Source organism: Ciconia boyciana, chromosome 17 (genome assembly GCF_034638445.1).
Source record: "Ciconia boyciana chromosome 17, ASM3463844v1, whole genome shotgun sequence".
In the NCBI taxonomy this organism is placed as follows: domain Eukaryota; kingdom Metazoa; phylum Chordata; class Aves; order Ciconiiformes; family Ciconiidae; genus Ciconia; species Ciconia boyciana.
In genome coordinates, this window is record NC_132950.1 from 11,436,835 (window position 1) to 11,455,939 (window position 19,105).

At 51.8% G+C, this 19,105-nt stretch overlaps 1 protein-coding gene across 12 annotated transcripts in view; it reads right to left on the bottom strand.

Moving 5' to 3' along the window:
- Nucleotides 1–19,105, bottom strand: part of MSI2 (musashi RNA binding protein 2) — a 259,702-nt gene that overhangs the window by 2,653 nt on the left and 237,944 nt on the right. For 8 of the 12 annotated variants that reach the window (XM_072881752.1, XM_072881749.1, XM_072881753.1 and 5 more), the window contains one exon: nucleotides 1,702–1,910. The exons of 1 other annotated variant lie outside the window; for it this stretch is intronic. In XM_072881752.1, coding sequence (XP_072737853.1) covers nucleotides 1,702–1,910 — 209 coding nt within the window. The remainder of the gene's footprint in view (nucleotides 1–1,701; nucleotides 1,911–19,105) is intronic. 3 more of the 12 variants (XM_072881756.1, XM_072881754.1, XM_072881751.1) reach the window with 1 other exon arrangement.

Genomic DNA, 19,105 nt, shown 5'->3' on the forward strand with positions numbered 1-19,105 from the left:
GAACAGATGATTATTAATTTTGGCAAGAAATTATCAAAGGACTTGAAAGACTGTGTTGCCAGCATGAATCGGTATTTCCGAGAGCTGTTCTGGTCACCAGTGGCTCGGTGTGCTGAACCCTGCCGTTACCTTTCCGAGACCATAATCTTCTCATTCCCCCGGTTGCAAAAATATGCTTTGGGTTTTCCCTTCTTTAGTTTTAAACCAGGGTTAGTAAATGGACAGTGTTAAATAAATATGTATGTAAAAAAGGCTACGGGATTCTTTGCGGTTATTGGGGGAAATTAAGAGGCTGCCAATCTGCAAGTCAAGTACAAAACGGTTCTTTGGAGAAGTGCTAGTGCAGACAAATCCGGATACCCAGGCTTGTGCCTTGTATCCTGTTACGTGGAAAATCGGGATGTTGCTGAGGCCAAAGTGCCCAAGTTTTCAAGAACAAACAGGTCTTTTTCTTTAGGTGAAAAATGGAAATAAGAGGTGTTGTAAGTGGTGAGAGATGGCAGTTTAAATTGATGTAGCTCTTAGCAGAGCAATAATATCCTGTGTTTGGTACCAGAACTGATCCGAAGGGATTGAAAGTCCCTGGCGTGACCACGGGAGGGGCAGGACCAGGACGGGAATTGAGCACGAGGGCACAAACGGAGGCAGCGGGGTTTTTTTGTCTTTCTGGGTACTGGTTGCTCATGCAATAAAAATAAGACAATTTCAGGAACTTTGTCTGCACTATGCTCCCGCTCCCCCCACTCATCCAATTTGGTCAAAGAGTGAAATTCTCTGCCGAGTTTGAGGGAAGCCCTCTGTACTCTGACACATGTGCCATACAAGAGGAAAAAAAAGCAAATTGTTTTACTGAAAAAAAAGGGAAACAACTTCAGTTGCAGTTCCTCTGTTCGGGAGACTGACAGCCACCAAAGAGGGCCAACCACATTCATGCTAACACACACAGAGGTAAAACAGCGCGATCTGAAAAACAGCGTGCAGCTTTGTTAAGCAAATCTCCGTTGCCCGTAATTAGTGAGATTGCAGACCCACGCGGCATTAAAGAATTACTTTTCCAATGACCTGACGACAAACTAGAAGCGACTTGCTTGGAACCTGCAGATTTTAAGGACTGTTGGTGATGTCGCGCCCAGCTGGAAGTGACCCAGGGGGTCAGCAAATGCCAGCGTCCACCCCCGCTCCGCAGGGGTGCTGCCGGTACAGGGACGGGCGGTGGGGAGCGGGCCAGCCCCGCGGCCAGCGTGGCTGTGGGCAACCCTGGGTCCCGCCGGCTGAATTAATGAGCCGCTTCTTCCTCTTTGAGGCGGGAGCAGGGACTGCTGCGCTGTCTGCAAATGGGCGCATCAGCCGGGACGGGAGGTTGGGCTGGTACAAAGCCCGTATACCTAAGCAGAAACTTTGAAGCCCGTAATTATGAAGCATCTCCTTTTGAAACGCGTCAGGTCTGGACCGCAGAAGGCACCAGACGAGCGTTTCCAGCCGAGCTGGTAGCCGGAGCGGCACGCCGGGCAGCCCGTTGGCAGCCCCAGCAGGTCGGGCAGAGCTCTGGCAGGCTACGGCAGCAAGGCGCTACGCTCGCCGTCAGGTCATAATTAACAAAAAACCCAACGTGCCCCCCCCGCCCCGTCGTCAAACAACGACCCCCCCCCTCGACCGAGAAGCAGGGGCCGCGGCTCCGGTGCCAGCGCGCGCGGTACTTACGGCGATCCCGTGGCCGAAGCCGGAGCCCGGCTGCGGGCTGGCGGCGCTTATGTAGTTACCCACGCCGGAGTCCTGGCTGGCCGTGCCGTAGAGGTCCGCGACGGGCCCTGGGCTGTTGGCCCCGGGGAAGCCTCCGGGTCGGGCTGGGTTGGAGCCTGCCGGGGAAGCGGGTGCGCCAAAATTCGGTTGAGCACTGTAGCTATTCAAGACTGGTGTGCAGAGAATAAAGCTGGGTATGAGGCCAGACGCCGGGCATGCACCGTTATTACAAAGCCAAACACCAGAATAAACAGCCTAGGCCCAACTTCTAACACTTAACCAAGGCCATGCGATAGGAGAGCAAGTACTGGGTAAGAGTCAGCCCGAACTACTACGAAGCTTAGAGCTCCAAAAATATAGATATGGATATATATAAAAAAAAAAGAACAATCATTCAACACACTACTGCAACCAGAGACTGGAGGTGCTCATTTTCACCAAATTATCACAAAATATAATAGATATTTTTCAACATCTGACTTGATGCTCATGCAGTAGTAACAAGTTCTCTAGGTCTGGGCACGCCGAGACAGCATTCACATCCCATGCAAACTACAAAGGAACTAGTTTGAGACTACACATTGTGGTAATATTGATATTAAAATGTTGACAGCAAATAACTTCAATCGCATCTAGTAAAATCGTTTTTGGATCCATTCGATACTTTTGAAAAAAAACCCGCCCTTTTAAATCAGTAAGCTGTAGAAATAGTTCAATAGTTGATTTTTCTTCTCTTTAAATGGTATGGAATGGAACAGTTTGGAATTTTTTTTTTTAATATGACCAAGGAGAGTGTTGTTTTATTTATTTTTTTTCCTTTTGATTTGGAGAGCGAAGACCTACCTTCGTCTCCAAAACCACGCTTGGGACATCAACCAAAATTAAACAAATAAATAAAGATCAAAAGCAAAAAAGAATTCCAGAGGGTGTATGACAACTCACCTCCTAATGTGGAAGTAAAAGAAAATTTTATTTTTTTCCTCCCTTTATATTTTTTTTTGAGACAGAAAAAACAATGTAAATAAGAATGATACTAAAGAATAAATTTAGGTATTAAAGCATGTTAGATGATCAGGCTTCTGGCATTTCTCACAGTTGCTCTTGGATGTAGAATTTATGAGTAAGAGGTTTCAATGCAAAAGAAAAGTTAGCGGACTAGGAGGAGCTGGATGGAAATGGCTTGCGGGAAGCTGGAGCTACACCTGAGTGGCACCTGCAAGGTCCTTCGGGAGCAGACGGAGCCTCGCCTGCCCGCACCGCGATGCCCGGCTAGTCCCTCACCGCACCCCCGCCACGCGCAGGCACCGGCAGCGCCGAGACGCACGCTGCGAACGGCTAACAGCTGGCCTTGAGCCGCCCGGTGACTCGGGCCGAGCACGCTGCCGCCAACGCGCCTGGGGACGGGACAAGTCCCGCGGCGGTGACGAACACCGCAGCCCTCCCTGCGAGGCCCCCGCCGGGAGCCCCAGCCGGGCTCTGCAGGTATCGGTACAACCAGGCACCCGACCCGCGGCAGAGCCCACCTCCTCCGGTCTGAGGCTGCGCCAAGATCTCTTCAGCCTTTTCCTCTGGCTGCAACTTCCCGCGTATCTTCATTAAGCACTAAAAAGGGTTTATAAAGTTTGATAGCCTGCAATAAGCCGCTAGCCCGCGGGTCAGAGCCGCGCTGACCGACTGCGGGGTTTTACCGGGGATGGAAACCAGCCTGGGAAACAGCCCTGCTCTCCCGACAAGGGAGACCGTAGGGGGGCTGCAGTGGGCTCAGCCTGGGTTTGCCGCTGGGCCACCACCTCTCCCCCCACGCCGCCACCCCCAGAGGTCCCCATTTTCCAAATGAACGAATGAGCTGGTCAAAAAAAGTCAACCCGGCGGCTGCCGGCTCTGCAATGACAGGAGAGTAAATTTTACAAAATAAATGTTTTAATGCAGCTCTGAACTAGTAGCAGGGGAAAGTAAGTAGGACATCTAAGCTAGCAAGTTAAAAGAAATAAGGCAGGAGAGAGTAAACAGATTTTGGAATTCACTGGCAAACAAAGCGCCTTTTTTATTATTAAAGATTAAATGTCAAGATAACATTTGGCCTTCTCACTCATGAAGAAAAATATCCAGCTGAGATGTTCAAAAGCCCTTTATTACTAGAAGCTAGCACTTTTTTCCCCTTTTCTTCCTTCTGGTTCAATAAAATGGATGCAAGTTCTACTGCCAAGTCACACAGAAAACTCAGCTGGCCTGTCTGAGCAAAGGCAGGAGCGCGGCAAGGCAAGGGGGATCCTGTTCGGAACGCACTCTTGTGAACCCCCCGGCAGCGCCAGGAAAGCCCACGGCACCGCCCCGGGGCCAGGAGCAGGGACCCCTCGGCCCCAGGCAACTGCCCACGCCACGTCCCGAGTCACCCATCACCGCATCCACCGTGAGGAGGAGCAGCAGATGCCACGTGCTGATGAGCCGTGGCGATGCGGTGGCTAACAGGACAGACGGACGTACAGCGTGGCACCCGGAGGGAGTTCTGCGACATTAACGTGCAACCACAGAACCGTGCACGGGTGACAAGGGGACATGCTTTGCCGTGTCCCGAAACCTTGCAAAGAGAACAGCAAACGGAGCCCAAGGAGCCACGGAGAGATGCTCTGTCCCCCCAGACATCCCACCCCGGCCACTGTCATTTACATCGCTAAGAAGACTGGAAACACCGGCTTTCATACATGCAGAAAGAGCTGGCAACTGGTTATTCAAATGTCCTTCTGGTTGTGAGTATGTAATGTAAGAAAAAGGTAATTTTCTCTCCACTGAACATCAGCTGAATACTCACGGGAGTGCCTGCGGAAAAACGGGCACGCCAAAAGCATGCCTGCCGCTCCATCGCCCGGGAACTGCCGCGCGGAGGCTGGGGATGCCCCGGCACCGCTCTGCGCTGCCTGGAAAACTGCACAGGAAGGGCTGGAAGCTTTTACAGAGACGGCACTTTGCTCCAGACCCAATAAATGAAATAGAAAAGCTCTCATAATGACTAGGAGGCTAAGCGCTCCTCAGAAAGCCGTATTTTAACGATTCACTCAGCCACGGTGAGTTGCTAAATATTTGTCTTCCTACAATAGCTGCACATAAGCTCACCTGGAGCCGGAGGCACTTTTACCGTCGCTTTGAAACAACAGCAAAGGGACCTTGAACGACTTTCCCAACATGCAAAATGTGATGCGTTCTGGTAAGAAATATCTGGAAACAAATTTGTTTTACACAAACCTGGAATAATCTGAGATTAAAATGAAGCAGAAAGAAAACCCCCCCAAATCCTCCAGACTCTGGATACTGTTTCAGTCCTCAAAGAAAAATTCAGACTCCTTGCAGACACGTACCTTTACGACAAAGTTCCCGATGCCGGCTCAGTCGCCGGAGGAAGCAGAAGCTGTCCTCGGCGCTGTGAGCACTAAGATTAATGCCTTGCAGGCTGGAAGGAATCTGAGACTTTCCCCCAGCCACTGACATCCTGCGGTCAGAATGGGAAATAATTAAGGGCAGAAGTTCGGAAGCATGCTGCTGAAAAACCGGCAGGGGATTATGGTGTCCGAGGAGAGGGGAGGGAACCACCGACCATGTCTTGATGCCAGTCAGCGGAGACCAGGAGCAAAGCCCGACCCGTCGCCCGGTCCCAGCAGAGGTACCGGCTGAGCTGACCAGGTGTCTCCTGACTTTGATTTACCAGGAGGACCTGGCTGACCGATTCAGCATTGCCTGGGGGTTGGCAGGGCCATCTCCTCCCGTTCCAAGGACTGCCAGCACTCAGGAAGACCTGGTAGTCAAAAGTGCCCGTTTCCAACAGGCTCTGAAAGGTTCAGGTCCAATTTACCAACCAATTGCCCAGGAAACCATCCTGCACCGGACATTTTCATAGCTCTGAGACTGCGGCTAAGTGCCTCCAACTCAAGGGCTTCCTCTGCACATAATTTACAATCCCAAGTGTCACCAGGAAGCCCTGTGATAGATCAAGGTCAGGAGAGATGTGGAAAAGATCAGACGTGTCTGTAAGTCAGAACTAACCAACTTCTATCTTCTTCAGCCCCAACTATCCCCCCCCTCTCTGGGTTACAGGAGCTCCTTCCTATGCCTATGGAGATCAAGAGACGGCAGCCAAGAGATGTGGCAGTGGTGGGAACAAGGAAGTTTAATGTAGCGTTTGCTTCACTTTGAATTTGCTGTGGTATTTCTTACGGAAAAGGCTCTGAGCCAGTGAATTTTGATCAGTAAGTGAACGTTTGCCTGCAGGCCAGAGGAACAGGCTTTGGGGAGCCTCAGGCTCCACCCTGCCCGTGGTGGCTTGGGGAGCGCTGAAAAGCAACGAGGGAAAGCGAGATGGGGCATGAGATGCTGAAACAAACGTGGGCTCATAAAGCAGCCCCAGAGCAGGCTTTTTTTTAATGCAGAGTGTTGGCGATGGTGGAGTTGGGATCTGCTGCGCACGGCTGGCACAGCGAGAGCCGGACCTTGTCCGAAGGGATGGCTGGGAGAGCCAGGACAAACATCAGTGCTGTCTCCATCTCCCAGAGGCGATGGGAGGAGACAGAGGATTGCTGACATGGCCGGAAACGGATAAAAGGACCTTAGACCCGGTGCCTTGCCACAAACCACTGCCAGCATTTAGTATTTACAGCGTTAGGTTTTGCTATTCCTGTGTGGACACGGTGAAGCCAGGGCTTGCTGTACTTCCCTGCCGCAGCACGTGCCTGCACCGGGCTCTCGTCTCAGGGACGCGCTTGGTGCAGCCACGCACGTTGTGTTCACCGCGCCCTCTCCTCTGCCCAAGCTGAGTCTCCTCAAAGGAGAATCCACTGAAAGTCTTTCTGCTAAAATAAATACGGAGAGAATTTTAAAACCCATCCGTAACCTCAAGACAGTGCTTCAACGGGCAAGGCTATTTTATTACTGACTCATCGGGCGTCCTTTAGCAGAGCCATCTTTATCCACATTTAACATGCGTGTAAGATGCTTCTCAGTGCAACGTCCAGACAACCAGTGATTTACGCCAAGGAGCCGAGAGCTGGAGCCCGACACGCACCTGGCAGCCCAGGTCCACGCAGAGGCAGGAGGCTCGGTGCTTCGAAACGCTCTGCTGGGAGCCGGGCTGGAGCTGGCTGGAGCTCGCTTATCAAGTGCCTTCTCCTGCAAACTGCCATGTTAACACAGACCCTGCCCGTACATTAATCCGCCTTCAACAAGAAAGGTCACCACTGAAAGATAAACTCTCTCTCGATGAACTCTTGAGAAATTTCTAAGTCAGGATTCATTATGACATTTGCCTTAGCGAAGGGCGTATTACACTAACGAGGATCCAAACGCCTCGCTGCGGGGGCGGAGAGGGCAGCTGGGTAAAGCACAACAAGTCGGATGCTGAAATTCCACCCAAATAAACTCAGTTCAGCCATGAATGATGAAGGGAAAGAGGGAGGGAAAGGGAGAAGAAATGTAAGGGTTTTGACATTACTGTCCTCCAAGGAGAACTTGCGTGGTACCGGGCTGATGACCTTAGGGCCTAGTAAGTTAGACCTGATGACAAAGCAACACTTTTAAGCACCACTGAAGTACGCTGTATTTCAAAGGAAACAAACCAGGTGAAATACGTCCAGAGGTGTAAGACAGGCACTGCAGGGGGATCGCCGTGCCCCGCACGCAGCCCCCATGGGGCCTCCGGTGACTCTTCCCTCTCCTACAGCACCAAAACCCAAAAACTTAAACCCCATTGCAGGGGGAGGACTGGCTCCTACAGCAGTCTCTTCGCCGTTAACTGCTGTGGTTTTGCTTTCTTTTAACACATAACAAAGATGAATATTTCAAAAGCAAAAAAAAAAAAAAAAAAGAGAGGTGAAGAACAGTGCAAAACGCGGTTAGAGAAACTCGTGGCTGCCTTCCCAGCCACGGTGCGCAGGCAAGAAAAACCTCGAGTTTGAAAGAAACCACCACATGATTTACTGGATTTCCTCTTTGAGAAGAGGCAGGATACTTGGGGATGAGATATAGTGCCCCATTATCACAGCCAGAAATACATTTTGCACTTGAGAGAGCAGCTGAGAGCAGAACGGAGACGGCTGGAGCCACCCCAGCTTCTCCCCATCCGCAGGCACCCACGTCCCCCTCCTGCACCCCGCAGAGACACGTCTGCGGGTAACGCTGGGACCCCATGGCCGCGTGCGCTCGCCCCAAAGTGCGTGTCGGTCGGTACTAAACCAATGCTTCTGGAGACCCGTCTAATGACACACGATCGCCGCCTGCACCTCCCGGAGAGGGCTCCTTATCCCTGGGCAACAATTCACGTGGGCGAGCAGCTCTGCAGTTACTTCTGGCACGGCTGGAGGCAGAATCCAGCCACAGGCTGGCCGCCTTCTGATGGAGGTGCTCCTCAGAAAGCAGAGCCCATTATCTAACACCCCATGGGGAACACGGCGACATGGATAAAGAAAAAGAAAAGAAAGAAATACTCCCCTGTAAACGTGCATGCTTTTTGCATCAGGTTATGGGTTTATTTTTTCAAGCGGAGCAAATGGAAGAGGCCGCCGGGACAGAGGCAGAGGCAGGGCACAGGCGGGCAGCAGGGGCTCGCACCGCATGGCCACCGGCACGAGGGCTGGGGAAGAGCAGCGAGCGCTCTGCCCAGAAAGGGCCTGCCCTCCCTCTGTACCCCTCGACTTCTTCTAAAGCAGCTCCTTCTCGTCAGAAATTCACTTTTAATCTCACGCCAAGCATTTTCTACACCCAGTGCCGGTCACCTCCAGCACTTCTTTCCTCCAAGGTCCTCCTCACTCCTGCTTTGACCCCGGGGTGGCTTCCCATACAAACAGGCTTCTTGACAACTTGTTGATCCAGCGCTCTAATCTCTGGATGACTCTCTCATCTACCACAAACAGCCACGCACAATTTGGCAGGCATTTCTACCATCAATGTTTATGATAATAACTACACGTGCTTGAAAGCAGCAGGAAATTTTCAATATAACTATCATTAAGACAAAATGCTTTAAATCAAAGCCATTACCCACTACCAAGACTCAAAGCTCACAAGATTAGGCTGTTTTTCTATCTTTATGAAAAATTCATACAACACGCTGCAAACATCATCTTCCAGCTCGAAGGAGTAAATGATATAATAGCACTGAACGCTGCTGGCAGGGATGGGAACGGGCAGGGAGCTGGGGGCACAGGGCAGGGAGGTGCCGACCGGCAGCAGCCCGGCAGGGTGAGCCGATGGAGAGCAGGTACCCCGGTCCCGTCGGCAGCAGCAAGCGGATGGTATTTATTGATCTGCACGCACTGCTGCCCGGCCCCCTGCCCACCGTGGGTTCAGCAGAGCTGCAAAGCAGGGTCCCAGGCAGCCCAGCTGGGACAGGGAACTACACCACAGTCTGGAGGCATTTAATTTGAGTCACTTGGGATTTAAGAGAAGATTTTCACGGCAGGAATATCACCTGTTACCCAAGCATTCAAGCCTGCCGTACTGCCTTTGCGACAAGCCAAGCACAAACGCTGCAGAGGACGTTACAGTAAAACCATGGTGCAGGGAAGATCATGCCCTTCCTTGGGGATCCCATGTGTCCTGAAGCATCAGCTCTAACGGCCAGGCCGCAGCGTGCATGACTGACAGACCAGCACTCAGGGTGATGCTGATACTTTAAATAACCAGCCGTGGTATGGACTGCGGGAAAACTTCAGCACTGCATGCAAATCTTACATCATTAGTGCTTAGAGCCTTATAAATATCATTAGCTAGCACCGCACCCGTGTTACAGATAGCTTGGCCAAAGCTAATTCTTTGTGCATTCACGGCTGAAGTTAATGGAAGCTTGTACCTTGCTTTTCAGAGATGCTAACAACCAAGAGGTGATTTACCCGAGACTGGGTGTACAAATTAATGCCAGTCTGAAGTAAGACGTTGGTGCTCCTGGTTCTCGGTTGCCTATTCAGGCTGCAAGGGCACACAGGCACAGCGCTGAGAATTAAATGCTCCCATTCAGGCTCTTTTTTTCTATATGAATCACCGCATACAGCTCCAGCCAGAGGCACAACCACGTCCGTTTGTGGTCAGGCTGAACTATCAGAAGCATCACTTTCTTGTATGTGCGCCTCTACATACAGTGTTGTTTTATGTCTGAGCCAGCACGCGGCACACCTCAAATTCAGATCAATGCTCCAACTCAAAAACGTCTCAGAAATAATGAGCTGGAAACACACAGATATTCTGGAGAGTAACAACGTACGAACAGCTCCCAACCAGCTGAAACAGAAAGTGGGAGACAAACCAGAAAAAAACACAAACCCAACCCCAGCGTTACAATTAGAGGTGCCATTTAGTACATCTCTCGCGGGGGCCTGCAAGGCGCAGCACTTCACTCTGCCTCTTCCCAAGTAGACTTGAAAAGCAAACACCTCTCGGTAAGAAGCCTGTGGCAGACAGAGCTCCTCTGCAAGTATTAAGAGCTGTAGGTATTTTGCTTATGACAGCCGGTTCAGCCCTGACTCTGGAAAATCAAACCGCGAGCTTTGTGCCTTCCCTGTCGCCCCTGACGCGCGTCTGTAATGGGGAGCAGCCAGGCAGCCCTGGGTTAGTGGCAGCAGTTGTCCCTCCCCTGCAGCTATATTGGCCCTGCAGGGAAAAAAATAAAATAAAAAAGTGTCGGGTTCATCATTAAAGTAAGTGGTGATGAGGCCAAGAGACACTGAGAGCAGCTATCTGCTGTAACAAGGTACCATTTGTACGTTATTTTCTAGCTGCAGTCACACTTTAAAAGGTTGTTCTGCCTCTGCAGCCCCTTCGGAAACGGCTTCACACATCAAAATATCGCAGGGATAACGACAGAAAGCAGTGGGTGGCGAGCAGGTTCCCGGCTCAGCAATTACTGCTGGAAGTGAGCAGAGCAGGGGGAGGGAGCGCTGCCCAGCCCCGTCCTCGCTGCCGCCGGCACCCGACCCTGCGCGGGGCTGCCGACAATTACCGACACCCCTCAGACCCGCACCTCGCAGCGGCGCGAGCTGCGAGCAACCGAGCGGGACACATCGCTGTGATAATGGCAACTGGGATCTTGTGCCAACTGCTCCGGACGCGGCCCCAGCGCCCTCCCTCCGCAGTGCAGCATGGGGACTCCTGCTCCGGCACCGGCCTGGATGCTGAGCAGGCGGCATGGACACACAAAGCAACTGCTAAGCTACCTCGGATGAGCAGAGAGCAAGAGCTGGGCGGTTTCCACGAGCTTGGGCAAGCTAAAAATTCAACTGGTGCGTGGAGGTGTTTTAAAACTCCACCGCTGTCCCTCTCGTGCAGGCTGCGGGCACGTGAGCAGCACCTGCTTCTGCTAAATGCTGTGGTTAACGCGTCCGAGGCATCAGCCCCATCTGGAAGCTGCTGACGTGCACCAATTTGCAGAAGAAAAGACACAAAATTCACCGTATTCAAGCCCAGCTTTTCTAAGTCCTGCAGTTATGTAGCAGGACAAATAAATGCACTTTCCAGCCTGGCTGTAATTTTTTGCGAACGATCAATATTTATTGCCTAATCACATTCTCCATATTGCAAGTTAGCGGTGTCACTCTCACGCCAGGCCGAGTGCTACGCGGAGGCCACACAAAGCTTCGCTTGTATAAGCTGCAATCAGGGAGCCAGCTCTTGTCACAGCCTTACAAAAGGATTTCCTCTCGAGCGGCTCATCTTTAATCATTATAAAAGCACAGAAGTTTAATCCATTTTTGATGTAAGCGCTAATAGCTTTGTGTCCTTGAAGTTCAAAGTGGTCTTCGTGCATGTCGCTAATTAGCCGAGCAAGCAGCCATTCAGCTCCCTCTCATGTTTCTAATTAGATCCTTAACAACAAACAAATGTCGACCTTACAAAGGCTGCGCTACGTTTCCCTCCATTAGTTAAACAGTTTGGGAGGGATGCGGGTCCCCTTCGCCTGCACCCGCCCCCCAGCCCAGCACGCCAGGGTTTCGGGCTGGGGGCACGCGGGTGCCTCTGCTGCCCCTCGGAGAGGTTCCACCGCACCGATGGCGTTTTCCAGGGGTGCCGAGCACCCCGGGGCCGTGCCCACCCCATGGCCCCCGTGCCCACGGGGCCAGCCGTGGCCCGGCTCTGAGCTGCTCTGCTGTCCCTCCCCGCCAGCAAGGGATGCTCACCGGCTGCGCTGAGACAAGCAAATAAAACAGAGAGGTAAATAAACTCTGACCCGTTAGTCATCTTCCTAGCAGGTTTCTCCGTCAATTTAACTGGTTTTACAGTTAATTTAAAATCTGGTGTGCTTTAATGTTTACATACTTTGCAGCAAATGCTTAGGACTGTTTTCTTCCACTCTTTTTTGGCGCTCGTTGTTTGCAACGTGCTGCACCGGAGCCATTTCGGCAGCACCACGCTCGCGCTTTCACGTGCTCGGGTTTTTGGGCAAGCTCTTTGCTCAAGCCCTGGCTCTGCAGCGGAGCAGCGCCTGCCCCGGAGCATCCCGCAGCCGGTGCCGTTCACCGGAGATGGCAGCGGCACGGCCCTGCACCCTCCCTCGGGCAACGCCGGGCGAGGGGGGATGAACGAAGAGATTTCTGCATCGGGGACCTGCTGCCATTGCGCTTCTCTCGCACACAACTCGGAGGGCTGCGGCTGCTCGCTGTTTCGCAGGATCTGACCCCAGCGCTGTACCTGCTGTCTGTGTCTGCACGTTAGGCTTTAACACTTATTACCATCCATCCAACTGGCAAATAAGGGCTAAAGCTCGTGATGCTGTGCTAACGCAGACCTCTCTCTAATAATTTTTCTGTTTAAAATGAAGGAAGAGCCGAGCCAGGCGACGCCGGCGCTTTCACCTCGCGCTGGGTAACATGAAAGCTGTTGCTACTTTTACCATGGGCAACCACATCTGCATTAATTGTTTACCACAGCCCGGACAGGTCTTTTATTAATATTAATGAGTAACAGGGAACAAAAGGCCCCTTTATTTTTAGCCTACTCTAATTGCGTAGTAATTACTCATCTACAAAACAAATGAGCCGAACTCCATTGCCATAGCAACAGAAACTCCGGCCTCCCACTGTACCACATTAACTGGCTATCACTCCTGTTAATTTTAAATTGAAGCCTTTTGTACAATAACAGACAATACAGGAGGAAAATGAAAACAAAAATGGGTCTTTGCCTCACTGCATATTTTAAGTCTCCGTAGCAGAAGGGCACTGCCCGAGGGCACCTTCCCGCTGCTGACGGACACCCTCGGGCTGGATGGAGCCTGGGAGCTCAGGGGGGTTATGCAGGTAACAGAAGAGAAATCCAGCCCGCAACCCGCCGGTGCTTTCTGTGCAGTGCTCTCTCCTGCAGCAGAGTCTGCCCAGGCGCTGCACAGGGAGCGGCGCTGGCTCGGTGAGCAGACCTGCCCGGCCAGACGGGCGCCGAGGCCACGTCCGAGCAAGGCAGAGCGAGGGGTCCTCCACGGCAGGCACGGCCGGTAACGGCACTCACCAAAGGAAAACCTCAGCTCATCGACGCGGAAACACCAGGGGAAGCTGCTGCCCACCACGCCGTGTCTGGGGCAGAGCTGGTGGCACCAGCTCCGCTGTTGGCTGCTAAGACCCCAGCCCCTTGGCGGGGGAGGATTTGGGCAGAGACACCTGAGAGTCCTCATGGCACAAAGCTCGGGGCTCTTGCTTTAACTAGCAGGAAATACCCTTAAAAAGACCCAGCTGTGTGAATTTGTTGTTTTTAAATAGCTCAAGTTTATATACCTGCAGACCAATTTTGCATTCTCTGGCAATTACTAATCCACCACGCTCCTCAAGCTAATCCAGAGCCAGATGCATGCTAACATCTGCTGCAAGGAAAAACTCCACTGCTTCTTTTTCAGTTTTCTATTTCAGAAAGGAGAGAGAGAAAAAAAAGAACTGTAATTATGTATTTACTTTTAAAGCACTTGAGGAGAGAATCAGCATGAAAATACTCACAATAGTACGTCAGTAAAACGTGCACCGTGTCCCATCGAGTAGTTGCTCCACTACTGGGTAACAGCCTGCGACGGCTGCCAGAGAGGCAAGCTACCCCTCAGCTCAGCGAGTACTTTACGCGTTTAGTGATTAAAATGCACGAGACGGGCTCGCGCGCTCAATGCACGAGACGTGTCTCATCGCGCTGGAAAGCTCATGCTGAAGGCCCCATTTCAAACTTTACAATGACTCATCTGCATCTTGCATGGAACAAAGTCTAATTACAACGGCCAAGAGCTCCGTCCCTCGCTTCCGCTGGGAGAAAGGAAACCACCACCGATAACGGGCTGTGCGGGGCTTTGCAGGGCTGGAGCGCGGCTGCCCGGCGAGGGTGGGGTACTCCTGCGCACCCGTGAGCCGGTCCCTGCGCGGGCAATCAGCCTGCCCCCGGCACGAGGCACCGGCAGCGTCCACGGCGTCACCGCTTGCCACGTGTCAAGAGCAGCAGCCAGGATGCCGGGATGAGCTCTGCCGAGGAGCGTTTTCCCATTGAAAATAATTCTCCTGATTGAAAAGACTATTAAAAGTTAGCCGCTAAATTCGTTAAAGATTAACTTCCACTGTACTTAAGCCTGCACTTCAGAGGTGGTCACTAATTGCACTGGAGATGATTTATCAAGTGCACAAGATTTTCTATTACAAAATTATTGATTAAAGCTGATGTATTTTAACCACAATAGGCTTCAGCCAGGAGCCCTGTAAAACGACCGCCGCTGTGGTCAGGGCCTAACAGCAGCAGCACCAAATTGCTTTAGATCTACTGAATTTTCTGCTCAGCACTGCAGGAAGCTCAGTCCCTCGCGGATCAAAAAAATCAAAAAGTGGCATCCTACAGTAAAGTAAGAAACCGTTTTTGCGTGTAGCCTGCGTTCTAGAAAGGACCTGCGTGATTCCCACCCTGGACCAGCACGGCACTTCTGAACCGAAACAGAAATGACTCCCCTTTCATTATTATTTTTTAAAATTTGGGGTAGTAGTCAGGAAAGTAACTGCAGCGCTCGCAAAAGAGTAAGAGGATATTGCCAGGAACGAGGCCAAAACCACCCACGGAAATGCCGTGGCCTCCCCTAGAGCCGCGCTACACTAACTAGAGGGGCACGGCGTATTCCCCACGGGCAGGCGCCCCGGGCAGAGCCTGGCTGCTGTTCTTTCCCTTCCACACACGACATTTGTCTCTGCGTCCGCCCCTCACCGGAGCCCCACGCGGCGCGGGGTCCCTCCGCCTCAACCTCCCTGCCGGGCCGCCTGCCACGCTCTCCAGCGCAGACTGCCTCTGCTATGAAGATAAGCAAGAGATAAAATCTGATGCAGCCATTAATTTTCCGATGCATCAGCTGCCAGGCTCTGTCACATAATTACCGGCGGTTCCACTGGAGTGAGAAATTTCAGCCCGCTTGCTGCTCCCAAGTGGTCCACTTGTTAGGTTCTGGCTTTTGAGACTACATAGCTCAGATTAAACTTTATGTACTTTTATATAGTAGAATAAAAGAGGGAGAGCGGTTCCATCAGAGCCGCTGTGCCACAAGGGAGTCCTCTCAACGGGCCGTATAAATCCCAAATTGGTTCATCGCAGGATCTTTGAAACGCTTCTCCTTACGACATTTCTGTGAGCTGGTGGCGGCTTCTCTCCCTCCGCACACACAGACCAAGCGTTGTCCCACTTTTTATGGCCGTAATTTGCTAACACTATGGGTGCCTAATGTCAAGATGAAATTTTTAGAGCACCTTCCTTAAGTGTAAGACAAGGCTTCCTAAACCCCATGCAATTTGTCGCTCTGCTGACTTTTAGATACACTCCTCACTTCATCCTATGCCTGGCGCATTAAACAGTGGGTCCCCCCGTCTCCCTGGCAGATGGAGATCGAAGGGGGAAATTATTCTCCCCCTCGATGCACAAGTGTTTCAGCTCCCCGGTAGCAATAAGGACAGTAACAGGGGTGGCTCAGATTGCCTTGCGCAGGCTTGCATTGCGTCAGCCCCATCCGAGCGGCTGTTTGGTTGATTTACTTTATGTCCTATTAGAGGTAAGGAGCGGATACAAATCCTTAATTACATTTTGAAAGCCCATTCTGGATATTTTATTTCCTGTGAAAGCGCTTGCTGGAGTAAGCGCACTACAGCCTGCCTTGGCTGTCCCCCGGGAGCAGGAAGATGCTCCAGCTCAGCACATCTGGTTTGCGGGGACGGCCGGGGGACGCGGGGAGGAGGGGGGGTGTGACCAGGCCATACAGGAGCTTCTCTACTCCCAGCAGGATGGTTTTTGACAAGCAACAAACTAAACAAATAAACAAAAGCCCAATTCGGGATCTCAATTACCAGCCGTTACAATTTACTGACTGCAGCTTCATCTGTGAAAGAATTTTAAAAGTTTAGCACAGAAACCTGGGCAGAAGAAGCAAAGACACTTGCTGGCTCCATGGCAAAGGTGATGAACTTGCCTCGAACTCCTCATGCTGATGTTTATGAAATGTTAAATCTTCATTTAAAAATGCTCCCTTAAGCTGGGTGACATGGCAATGAGTACGACCCACCACTAGCTCAAAGTCTCTGTTGCATAATGCGATTTAAGGTTTATGACCTAAAAACAATTGCTTCGTGTCTCAGGACAGTCTGCGGGAAGCTGCTGCACACACACGGTATTATTTTGATACCCAAATGGAGTGATTTGCGTTTGGCACATCTGGGCTACGACTGCCAACGAATGATTCTATGGGCTAATATGGACGAGTAACAGGCTGATGAAGAAACCATGATTGTAAAATGATTTTAAAAACATCTTAAGTTCTTTTTAATACAAAATAAAAATAAGATAATATCGTTATAGTCAGCGTTTTAATTCCTAGGGGGTTTAATTTGGAAAAAAAAAAAAAAAAAAAAGGGCAAATTTACTATCAACATAACAGCATGTGCGGGTTCTTGTACAGAGGGTGTAGGTTGCCTACAGCCGGCTTCAATTTAAACTTCCAGATAATGGGATTTAACAAATACGGTACTATGGATCCAAGCCGTTAGCAGCTCTCTGCTGTATTGATAGCCCTACGCTTTCAATCGGACCGAGGCTATGCTTTGAACTGCCACGCTAGGTCACGTTGATGATACCTATAATATCAACTCAACAATGCATGTTCTACAACTACATCTACTGCTACCAGTACGACTACTACAGTGCATGCATTTAGTTCAGTCCCACAGATACATACACTCTAAGAACAGGCAAGGGGAGATGTGAAATGTTTTACGGGACGACAGGTGTTTTGTTTTTTAAGTAAGGGAAATTAATAAAAACATCAAAAGAAAGAAAGTGTACAAAAAAATAGAGACATTTCTCAAGAGTTGATATGAGTCGTTTCTTGAACCGTTTCGTCCGAACAAGCAAAAAACATGCAACCAGCTGCTACTAACAAGAAGCTGGACACTGAGAGAGGATTAATAGGTGTGGACAAACCTTCCCGCTGAGAGCGCTCAGAAGAGTGTTTGAGAGGAGGTGTGCACGTCCGAGTGTAAGAGAGGCCGGAAAGTATGCCTCAGAGACACCCTCTCTCACAGCAGCCCCAACCAAGCAAGAGAGAAAACAACAAAACATAACTGCTCACACTCACCATCAAGGTCAGTAGCTCACGTTACGAGATTTGTTATAGCTGGCAAGTATAAAGTACAGTAAGGGGTTGTCGGGGCGCAGGGCTCAAAGGCAGCACTGGCAAGCCGGGACTGGCACCCAAAATCCAGATGTGCCGGGGGTCGGGGTGGGGGGAGCAGCTCCTGGCGCCGCGGCACCGTGCTGTCCCACCGCGCTGCGTGCCGCCGGCCGTCTCGGCGGGCAAAGCGTGCCCGTGGGAGCCTGCGCCGCTCACCTGGGGCGGGCGCGCACCGCTCCTCCCGGTGCCGAGCGGCGGGGTCGGGCTGGGTTACGGACGGCCTTATCGGTTTTGTCTCCAGTCCTCAGGGAGGAACGGTTGGTGGCAACAGGTTGGGAACTGGAAAAATCTCAGACTTGTCAATGAACCAAAGAGGAAGGAACGAAAACCCTCTCCTGCCAAATTTTCCTTGTCTCGCTGTCCTGCCAAATGAATCCCTCCCATGTCAAATGCAAGATAAAAATGCCCCCCCCATGATTGTATTTTAAAAAAAGCAGTTACACGACAAAAATGTTTTACACGTAAAATATGTCAGGTGGATTCAAAAGAAACGTGACATTGATAGTGAAGTTGTCTAGGAGGAGTTTGCAGCGTTCAGACTTTTAAGTTTGCTTGTTTTCCGCGGCTCAGGTCCCAATTCATTAAAAAAAAAAAAAAAAAATCAAGAATGGATGAGGTTGTCAAAACCAGCGGAGGGATTCGGCAGCACAGTCCCACCCGGCATGAACAGAGGTGGCCAAACCCCCCCGTCTGCTGAAGGGACATCAGCTATCGCCTCATCGCTGGGATGTCGATTGGGCACATAATTTATACAGAGAAGCACCGCTGCCTTCACCCTGCTGGCACGTGACCGGCGAAGCCAGATGTGAATTTATGAGTGGCACTGAGCACGAGTAGGGGGAAATGCCCCTTTCTGCTGGGTGTAGGAGAGAGCCGCTGTGACAGATGAAAGAACTTGTTTATCCAGCAAAGTAAACTGGTGACTGCGTCCTCACACGCCGCAATAGAAAAAGAAGGGGCGAGGGCAGGGAAGAGCGGGCAGCGCAGAACCGGGGCCGGGCGCTGCCCCCGTGCAGGTAACTGCCCCCGGGCGGGCTCCTGGCGCCGTGAAGCAAACGTGCCGGTTTCCTAAGAGGAGGAACATCACCCCGGGGAGCAACCGAGGTGGTCAGTGCCCACGCGCCGCTGCCCAGGGGGCTGGAGCGAAAGGGCTGCAGCTCCCTTGGAAGACCAAGATGCACGCCTGGAGGCGGACGCTCTCCGCGGGTGCTCGGCCCCACCGGCGGGCACCAGCGCCCGGCCGAGCCCCGGTGCTGCAGGGCCACCGCGCCGGCAGCCGTGCCAGGAAGGCGGGGAAGAGGCGGCAGGACGGGGCCGGGGAGCAGAGGAGGTCAGCGTGGAGGGAGCTGCTGGGGCCGGAGCGGTGCAGAAAGGGCAGCAGCGACGGGGACGTCTCCGGCAGCCTCTGGGCAAAGCCCTCCCCGGCGAGCGGAGGGGTGGTGGGACGCGCCTGCCCGGGCGTTTTCCAGCTCTTCTCCGTTTACTGGCAGAAAGGGGCCAGTAAGGGCCAACTGTGCTGCGCTCTGTGCTTTTGGATTAGGCACGCGTGAAGGAGGGCTGTGCAAATTTGCAAAGGAAAAAGAAAAACCCAACCGAAAAGAAGAAAAAAAAAAACCCCAGCCATTTTTCTTGTAATGAATCGGGCCCGTACGCTGTAGCGCAAGATCGATCGTACTCTAC